Here is a 10,252-nt window from a genome sequence, read left to right on the forward strand (position 1 = left end):
CCCCCAATTTTCTGATCATGTTTCCAATGAGTCGTACTTCTAGTACAATTCTAAATTGCAACTGGCCTGATAATTATGTTATTATGCTGAATTATGAAAATATATAAATATATGATCCACAATGACGATTTATTTCTAAATAAACGTAATAAGAAATAAGTTCGTTTTATGACACCCATTTTAAATGCAGCCCTTTACCGACAAGTTCTCATTTTAGAGTTGAAGTCAGTAGTGAACGGTACCCAAACTGAGCCGAGGTAAAAAAAGCTTTAGCCTACCGACTACCGAGTAGCGACACATTTTTAACGTAAGTTTGCACTTAACACTTTAACATATATATTTTATCATTATCTTGACTATGCTTATATAACAAAAAAAACATCGAAATAAAGACATTGCACAAATTCATGGCGTTCTTTAGTATTACAAATAATAGTGATATAAAAATAAATGAATAAATATGATATTAGATAATAATGATAACTGGTTATTTCAGACCAGAAAGATGGGCAGACAACGGTAGAATGTTTGAGTAACAGTTCGAGGCTCGTAAAGAAAACCAACTACAAAAATTGACACTACACTTTGAAGTATTATAATAGTAGGTGAGTGATGAGTTATTAACCAATCAAACGCATTTAATGGCCGATTTTCGCAACATTTTAAGATTTAAGTAATTTTGCTGATAGTATGAACCAAGGTTATAGTGACTTAATATTTCAACCTTTGCCTCAGAACAGCTGTTAGAGAGCAAACTGCAAAGACGGAGTTCCACCATTCAACAATCAGACCATCTGAATTCCTCATCTCGCTAATATGCATCAGCTTTACAAGAAAACCAAAAGGATGTATTCAATCAAAGTGAGTTTTGAAAAATAACGAACCAAGGGAAAATGAACTCCTAATGACTAATATAAACAAATGCAGATGCACAGAATTAAAGAATTAATTCATGAATTCATTTCCTGTGATGATTTTCTGTATGTATGTTTTACTTTTAACGTGTTCCGTTGGACTCGGGAATTAACAGTGTACTCTATACCGTTACAAATACATGCACACTCTTGGACTTAAATTTTATTATTTCAGACCCTCGGCAGGAGCCAGGAGACGATATGATCATATTTGCAAACAGACAACAGCTTACTTGAGGTCCTCAGGAGTCAAGCTTTTGTGTTCAACACAATTGAAGATACACCGATTGAAGATATGGCGGAAGCGCGGCCCAATAAACAACAGCAGGTATAGCATGCAGTTTTGTATCTTAAAGACACGTATCTCACTGTCCCAGCAAAAGACGTTGCTATCGTATTATCAAAAACAGTGACCAGCTCAACACTAACTGCAGTAACATATAAATATTGTAACGTAGTAGAAAAACTTTCGGACTATCTGCGAAATTTATTTTATCAATTCTGATGCTCCTCATGTTAGACAGTGCAGAACGAATAAATTGATAGAAGACTCGAACTTATAATTTAAATTATCTCAATTATAAAATAAAACGTTTATTAAAATCGGGATGCCTTCATATTTCCAAGCCTCGCTTTCATATTTTAAAATAATGTTTTCCTTTAATGAGTTCCTTGTCCCCTCTAACGACTTACAATCTTAATATCTTATATGTTGAATAAATCTTCGAGCAATGATCATCAGTTAAAACATACATGCTATACTCGTATTTAAATTATTATATTCGATTTTTTTTCTCTTTCGTGAAATTTTAACGCGGCTAATTTTTAAGATTTTATTTTTATAGCTTTCTCTCAATTTTTAGAGTTCTGATCGTCTTTATGAATAGTTGTATGACCAAGACGAGTGTTCTCCTTGGTCATTTCATGTTCAATTCCTGTTTTATTTCTGTTTAATTCTGGTTTACTATACCGATTTCTGATATATAATTCTAATATAATGTTATTACAAATTGTAGTTTAAATCTCATTGAGTTAATGAAACCCGTTGTTGTCTTATTTGATACGAAATGAATATTTGTGTTAATGCTTTGCATTTGTGTTGATGCTTTGCTCCTTTAAGGAGAGAATTTAAAGACCTTTCTATTAATATTACATGAGCGGGGATCAGGTCAATATTATGTTTTTTCCAACAGCACAAGTATAGGTAACTACGCCAGGGAACAGCCTCCTAACTTTGAACCAAGCCATTTCTTATTTTAGGCTAAATACATAATGCGATTTAATTAATCTGTAAATTTGTTTCTTTTCTGATTTGCAAAAGCCTATCAGTCATTCTGTTTAACAATTGATATTACCCGATATTTACATTTATTTTTGACAATTTATTTCTGATGATATTTCGACAATAAATTATTTATAGGTTTCAATCCGGAAATGAATTTGTGTATCTATAATTTTTATTGAATTTATAATAGAAATCTTAATCTATCATTGCATGTCATAATAAGCTCAATTAAACATTGATAACTGCGATTCAAATTTATAAAACTCATTGCAATTGGAATTCAAGCAAAAGAATGTTTACTTTTGTTTCAAGCTGCAGCAAGTATTGATAGCTTCAAATCAAAGTTAACCAAGATCTGACACTACATTTTCTGTTTTCTTTTGAGAGGCTGAAGGATATTTTCTTCTTGAAACAACCTTCCTTTCAAAAGACAAAAGAATTAGTGTCAGAGCTTGGTTAAGTATCAATATATTTTTTGAAATTCAAGTGAACAAATGTTGGTTTCTTTTGTTTTGAGTTGCAGCAAGTATATATGTTGGGATAAGTTTAAGAACTTTGAACTAAGCTCTGAATTTTAACTTAGCCTCATATTATTAAAAAAATGAAACAAAGAATTATAATAAGATTCAGATAGAGTGCAGATAATTTATATATACATTTATATTAAAAACATTCAAATCATTATAATAATAAATTAAACTCGCGTATCTGAAAGCGGTTAATAAACATCCCTGCATTAAAAAAAAACAAACAAACAAATACAGCATGATAAGGGAGCTGATAAATAATATCCCTTCAATTAAATTAAGCAGATGGATTAGTGATCCATTAGTGTCGTTACAAAAATATACATCTCAAATGTCTCATGGCTAGAATTGTGCGGTTACCATGGTTACTGGGACGGTGTTTTGACGTGGCCGTGAGTCTGACTGTTTGAATGTTGGTTCTTGGTTGCGTGTTTCATCAAGTTAGCTTTTGTGGTCATCTTTAAATCCTGGAAGAAAAGATTTTTAGGAATGTGTTTTAATAGTTTTAAGACTGTAGAGATATAGTTTAAGATATTCAAATAATTTTGTCAGAGACATAAACATAAAGAATATTATATTTAAACCACTCTCACCTGTTGAAGTGGGGCTCCGATCTTGTGCTCCAGAAGCATGTGGTTGCCTGGCTGGAGTCCGATACAAGCTTTGATGATGTTTTCGATACACGACCTCTGTTTGAAGAGCGCGTTGACAACTGGTGTTCCAGCGGGGACTAAAGGTGCTTTCAACAAATAACTCAGGATAGAGAGAATGGAGTTGAATCGGCGAGATTCTGGTTCAGATTCTAGTTGGACCTGAAATATGAGAAGGGTAAGTTGAGGTGATGAGGTCGTTATTAATGGACGTAATATAAGCCCACAGTTATGACATATGGTAACGATGCGGGTGTAATTTTCTAGATTCATTACAATTTCAGCCGAGCGTATCGCGGTGCCTAATATTAACTCTATGAATTATGAATTCGGACTAATTCTAACTGAGTAATAATCATAACTGCTATAAAAAAAGAGCGTTAAGTATCTTAGTATGAAATGGGACTAACCGTGATTCTCTCGCAAAGTTCAGCCAAGATAACGAGATCAAGAATAAGTGGACTGGCGAGTAGAGAGTCCTCACAGGTGTTGTGGCACACAATTGTGTTCATTCCGTTCATGAAGATCTCGGAGATGTACTCGTCCAGAGCTCGTTTGGAGTCTGCAACGTAAGGCACGTATTTGATGACAACCTGCGGATAAAATTGGATTAGGATGTTAATTGGTCAAAGCATATTTTCTAAACACCAATTTTCAGTTGAAGGCCATGAAAGTCATAAAATTTAGATTAAATGAATAAAATAAAAGGGCTGAAATTGAAAAATATTTGCTGTAGTTCTTACCGTGTGGTCAGGTTTCTTTCCATCAGCATAAAGGATCTTATTGCTGTTAACCATATCATCAACAACATTGCTCTTGGAGATCTCCTTGGATCGGAACTGTTTGTGAGAGGAGAGGTTCTTTCCGTCATTGTTTCCCAGATGGTTGTAGCTCACGATAGAGACTGGCTTGATTCCAGCTCCTACCAGGAAATCTACCAACACACTCTTGTATTTGGTCTGTCCGGATTTGAAGTCGTCTCCGGCAATGTAGACTCCCTCCATCTCAGCGAGCTCGATAACTCCTGAAATTATATAAGTGTGAGTAGGAATTTAAAATGAAGTTGTCACTGTCTACACTAACTGCAGGCTGTTCATTTTGCAATTGTGACTGTAATTTGAGATATCGATCATATATTTCTTAACAGAAAACTGACACCACACCGAATCATCAAGTGATTATAACTCAGACTAACAGATATGAAGATCAGTAAACTGATAAAGTCTCAGTACCTGGAACAAAAGTGTTCTGTGGTGATCCGTTGATGTAAGTGCAACCCTCAAGGATGCTGGCCACAGCAAAGATGGTTGATGGTGACACCTCTTCTTCGTTGTTCTGGATTGAGTTCAGGAGCTCTTCAGCTGTCATGTTGAGTCCCTCTGTGATGTCACAGAATCGCTCAGTGTTAGCAGTCCAGAGGACAATTACCTGAAAATAATTTGTGTTAGCACCTCTTTTAGAATTATTAAAAGTTACCGAGATCTTCACATTGGTTTGGGGCTGAATTGGAATCGAAAACTTTGGATCCAGGAATGTGTTGATCAAAGTAAACGAAGTTTTGCAGACAAAAATATCAAAAATCTAAATTTCTAAAATACCTTGTCCAGATTTTTCTTCTCCTTGAAATCTTTGATATCATTTCTGATTTTCTGCATCATCTCCTGCTTAGTTCCACTAAGAACATTGTCTGCTCGGTCACTCTGAAACAAATTAATTAGATTTAAATCGACCAATAATACATTCTTAACCGCAACACCTGCCCATAATGAATGGTCATCAAGTAATATAACCTTCAAATGTCTCAATTTGCCCATTAGATATTTCGGAAGTAATAATACGTGACCCAGATTGGATTAATTTGGACAAAATCACTCAAAACTTCATGCTTATCTAAACTTAAAAGGCAGCTGCGCCCCGGGGTGTCGCCAGGTACAGGACGGGAATGTAAAAGAGGGCAGGTATTTATATGTTTCAGGAATTTGATAAAGGTCAGGCAGGTGCATTTGATCAAAAAACGGTTTCGTTCTAAAATGTTATCACTTATTTATCATTAAAATTCATTTACTGGAGGATTAGTTCTTGCGAATGGATAACTTTAAACCGATAATAACTTAATGAATTTATACCTGGTTGGCGGCGATAAAGTCAGAGCAGTAGATTGAGGGTCGTGGTACTATTTTCTCCATGTAGGGTCGGAGTTGTTTCTGGAGAGAATAATCCAGAACTCGGGCTCGGTCCATAGCATCGGCCAGGTTCATTGAGTTGATATCCCAGCCTAAGATGAAGAAAAGGGTTAAAATTGTTTAAAATAGGGTATTAGATAGGGTTCAATTAAATGTGGTCAGTAAATTATGCAAGTTTCATTTTAAAACGAGTAGGTACTTCATGATTTATTACGCTCATCGGAATTTTAAAACTGTTTCTCAAAATTAACAAGAAAATGAAGATCTGTACGGATGTAATATTTTGAGTGATACAAAAGATTGAAACAAAGAAACTTACCGTCAACTTCGATGTCATTAGGGTGCACCATTGGGACGAGATCGTTGAAAGGCACGTGCACTTCCTCCCCAATCGCATTAACACCGAGTCCTACAGTTCCTGCCTGGGTGATACTTCCGAAATAGTTGGGCTTCTTCTCTCCGTCCTTGGTGTTCCAACACAAGTTGAACTTGTTGGCCAGGATTCCCGCTGTGACGGTGGTTCCGTTGTTTCCGTTCAGTCCGACCAGCATCATTCCGAGTTTGGGTACACAGGTGTCTGTTTTGAAGACCATGGTGTTGGTTCGGGGTACTGCGGAGTAGCTGCCGTCACTGGAAGAGGGTTAGTGTTAGGTTTAGTGGTCCAGATCTATAGAATTTATGTTTTCAGAATACCATTTAAAAGTTGGACATGGAAATTTATTGATAAAGGCGTGAGAAATATCTATCAATTAATCAATTCAATTTATAGAAATCCTTATCTAATTTGTAAGCATATAACATACAATGAAATATTTTAAAAATAGTAAATTGTGACTGATTAAGGATTTAGTGATTAAATTTGCACTGAGTTCTAACCTGTTGGTGGTAACGGAGGTGGTGTTATATTCGTATCTTGACTCAATACAATCCTCGGAGTAGACAACATTTGGAGAGTGTACTTTGACAGACATGGTTGATTCGGTTGTTGGTTTGCGGTTGAGATAGCTAGAGGGTAGGACAACAGTTAGATTGAGTGAAGTAAAACCTTCCTAAAACGTTATGAAGTATGTATGAGAATCTGAATAGAAAATACAGTTTTGATGATTAAAGTAAATCAGTGAATGATTGAGGAAGTACTCAGTAGCGTACATCTTAGAAAATATTTCTTAGCTGTGGCTGAATATCGATAAAGAATAAGTTAGATAATAAAAAGTTTGAAGAGCAGAACGCATGAAGAAGCAGAGCGAATATCTAGTGCATGGAAGAGCTATATTGGATATCAGAATTAGTCAAGGTGATCGCATTATAAATGTAACGTAGCATGGAAATTTCAGTACGAAGCAGCAAAGCGATAAATGGAAGTGCTGTCAAGGAATGTTCAGATCAATAAATCTTAAAGCAATTAGACCGATGAAAAGCGATAATCGATATCCGAGATGTCACAAGAGAAAGTTGACACTATGAAGCCGTATAAACTGGAAACCAGTCTTGATTTAAGAGCATCTACAATTTCACTTGGGTCGCAAGATACCACAGTAAATTTTGCTGTTATAAATTTTGTAAATTTAAATAGCTCTACACACAGGTAGACTGAAATAGCTGAGACGAACTGGTTGAGTAGTGGCTAGCTATAATTCTGCAGTAAATCCGGTCGAGTAGTTAGCAGACAGAAATATCAACAATTAGATTGCGAGCTTACTAATAACTTTTGTAATGTTAGGAGTGAACCAATAGAATACAAGAGTGAACCAATAGAATACAAGAGTGAACCAATAGAATACAAGAAAAATATTATTGCCGAAGTTTTATATTCAGTTGGTATGTCAGAGTGTTAGCAACAATGATTATCAAGGAAAGTTAATGTCTAACGAGCAAATTGAGCCAAATTAAGTATTAACGGAAACTAGAAAAGTTCTGTGTCGAACAGAAAAGTTATATGAAGGGAAGGTAATCCCATGCTATCAAGAACAACCGGAGAGGAAAGCTGTATCCAGAGAGGACAGTAATTGTGTCCAAATACTCAAATAGTGAACTGAACTAACCTGTGTTGAGGGGGTCGTTATATACCCCCTCTCCCTTCCCACGATCACCCCATCTCTCTATCTCCACTCCTATATCAGACCACCATCATCTCCAACATCTGCAGACCAAAGAGAGTACATTTGTGTGAGCTAATCCCGCAATAAACTGTCAGCAGCAGTTAAATGAGGCGATATATAGCTGTGCTGCTCAGGCTGTGTGCTGATTGGATGATAGCGCCCACGTGGTAAACATGCACGTGGGATAAACGTGCGAGCATTGGACAATGAGTGCACGTGATAGTTGGCAGGATGGATTATTGGCGCATTGGTCAGTACAGTGCAACTACTAGACTGCAAATTAGGAAACTTTGTGAGTACCAAGTGCAGCTGTTCAACTATTACATGAGGTGATTGTATATATCTTGTTAAAATCACCTGTTTCAGCCAAATTTCGGCCAAATTTCACGGTGCGATCTTTCAGGGATCAGTTTTCTTGACGAGCTTGCTTTATGCTTGCTCAAAAAGTTAAAAGACGGCTGAAAATGATCGTGAAACTCGGATGCTATAAATATATCGCCTGATGTACAAAAGTCTCGCGATCAGAGAGAGAATTAGGAGAGTGCAGTATTGTGGCTTCAATTATCCCATATTGAGGGAAGGCTAGTAACATAGTGGTCTGATATTAGTATATAGCGAGTGGTTGGATATAGCATATACTTATATAATATATAGTATATATACGGTGCTGCACAATTGCTATCGGGTGATCAGTCTTGCTGAACAGCTGATGGGCATATGGAGAGATGTTTTACTAAAGTCTATTATAGTGATCACCATGATACTCCAATAGTGTTGCGAGTTTCGTAAATAATCGCCCTACTTTAACAGCGGAGATATTTTCATCTGTTACCATTCTAGAATGATCACCCTACTCAAAAGCTCAAATAGTGTTGCGACTTTTGTAAATGATCACCTTACTCAAATACCCTAATAGTGCTACGAATTTGATCACTGATCACTGCAACCTGCAGGGTTCGATCTAACCTATAATTGTGATCAAAAATATAAACTGCCGACTCTTTAAATCTAAATAATTATTGCCAACAAAAATCTGACCGGCACTTTTTCAACGGCACAATTTTTCCTTTGCACAATTTGCACATCATCAGTCAATCCACCTTTTCAGATATATTTATAGTCTGAACTGTTTGCTTATGACTTATATCAACTTAAGTTTAACACGACGGTCTTGTAGCTATATTTGCTTATATTTAGAGAGTCTCACTGAAAAATGTAAAAGACTTAAATCTTTATATAGCGGTCTTTTTGCAGCTTAGCCACTTCCCAAAGAAAATAAGTAACGCAGAATGCAGCTTTACTAGGGTTGCCAACCGATATTATCGGCGATAATTTCTCAAAAATCGTTATCGATTATCGCGATAATTTTTAAGAATTATCGCAATAATCCACCTATTTTTATTAGGGGAAAATGACCCAAAATGTAACATATTTTTCGAATCTGTATCTTTGTTTATAAAGTTAAACTCCAGTGCTAGGCGCTAGCATAATTTGCAGTGTGATGGTATGATGACGTGCTGTGTAGTGTGTATGTATTTGTCATTTGTGGACGTGAAACTTGAAATGTCGCATCTAGGAAAGTAGGTAGCTTGGAGATTGTATGGTCAGACGTTGTTATTGTTCTTTGTTGAAGCACGGAAGTCGGAAAGAAACTCATATTACAACGAGACTGCAAAAGCCGTTGGAGATCGCTGTGCAGTATGCTGGAGAGATATGACCGAATACCTGATGCAGTGAACTTAGGTTTGGATGACTTGGAGCAAGGCAATCTAAAACTGGATGCAGGAGAGACTGAGTTAGTTAAAGACATTACCAAGACTCACACACCGTTCAAGACAGCAACTGTGTTTTTGTGTAAAAGAGAAAGCAATCTCGCTCAAGCAGAAGTGATTGTTTACTTAATTGACAGCAAGCTAGAAGAGATATAATCGCAACTTGCTCTAACTCTTCTCGATAGACTACGTACACGATATGTAAAGAGAAAGATTAAACAACCTTAACTTTGTAATTGTGTGGCTGGTAAAGTTATACTCAGATCCCGGTATTCTAGATGCAGATGTAGAACAAGAATACAGACTGATCACGAAGTCAACCTTGATACGTAAGTCTAAGTCTCTGCACCAGCATGCAGTTGTTCAAGCAGAAAGAGACAAACAGCGATGTAGATAGCAGCGCAAGTAATCCGACAACATGTCCTCAGGACTCATTTAAGCGACTTCCACAAGTACAGATTCCGATCATATCCCGCTGGCAACACTAAAAGAATTATCTGACCTATTTAAGGGCAGCGATTCGACTACGGTAGCAAGGATATAATTTAATCTTGCTCGGGAAATTGGTCTATTCACAACTAACAGGCAGGAAAATGACACTTTCAAGTTCAAATTTTACCAATATCAATTTTATTAAAGATTTGTCATGACTCGATGCTTCATTTTTGAAAATTAAATTCAATTAATTATAATTGCTACATGGCTATGTCATTTTATAACTATATTAATATAATAATGATCGTGTTCACATGTGGACATGATCACTATACGGCCACATTTTAAACAACGATTTATAAATAATATTCTGTAATTCAAATTACC

General features: G+C 36.1%; 1 protein-coding gene across 1 annotated transcript; it reads right to left on the bottom strand.

Annotated features, from left to right (window-relative positions):
• Positions 1-2,813: 2,813 nt before the first annotated feature.
• Positions 2,814-7,764, bottom strand: LOC134817338 (inositol-3-phosphate synthase-like). Its single transcript, XM_063826474.1, has 10 exons — positions 7,602-7,764; positions 6,436-6,564; positions 5,879-6,189; positions 5,503-5,651; positions 4,975-5,076; positions 4,609-4,804; positions 4,120-4,400; positions 3,787-3,969; positions 3,320-3,538; positions 2,814-3,193 (listed from the first exon to the last, which is right to left on the bottom strand). Exons 2-10 carry the CDS (start codon positions 6,528-6,530, stop codon positions 3,092-3,094), a joined length of 1,638 nt encoding a protein of 545 aa, XP_063682544.1. The 5' UTR covers positions 6,531-6,564; positions 7,602-7,764; the 3' UTR covers positions 2,814-3,091.
• Between the last annotated feature and the right edge of the window lie 2,488 nt (positions 7,765-10,252).

The sequence above is a fragment of the Bolinopsis microptera genome, chromosome 6 (assembly GCF_026151205.1).
Source record: "Bolinopsis microptera isolate Bmic1 chromosome 6, MBARI_Bmic_1.0, whole genome shotgun sequence".
NCBI lineage: Eukaryota > Metazoa > Ctenophora > Tentaculata > Lobata > Bolinopsidae > Bolinopsis > Bolinopsis microptera.

Excerpts from the sequence above, each read along its gene's own strand:
- LOC134817338 (XM_063826474.1), bottom strand. The coding sequence starts at position 6,530 with ATGTCTGTCAAAGTACACTCTCCAAATGTTGTCTACTCCGAGGATTGT. Across the intron at positions 6,190-6,435 it reads ACCTCCGTTACCACCAACAG|TGACGGCAGCTACTCCGCAG; the intron begins GTTAGAACTCAG and ends ACCCTCTTCCAG. Across the intron at positions 5,652-5,878 it reads TAATGACATCGAAGTTGACG|GCTGGGATATCAACTCAATG; the intron begins GTAAGTTTCTTT and ends TCTTCATCTTAG.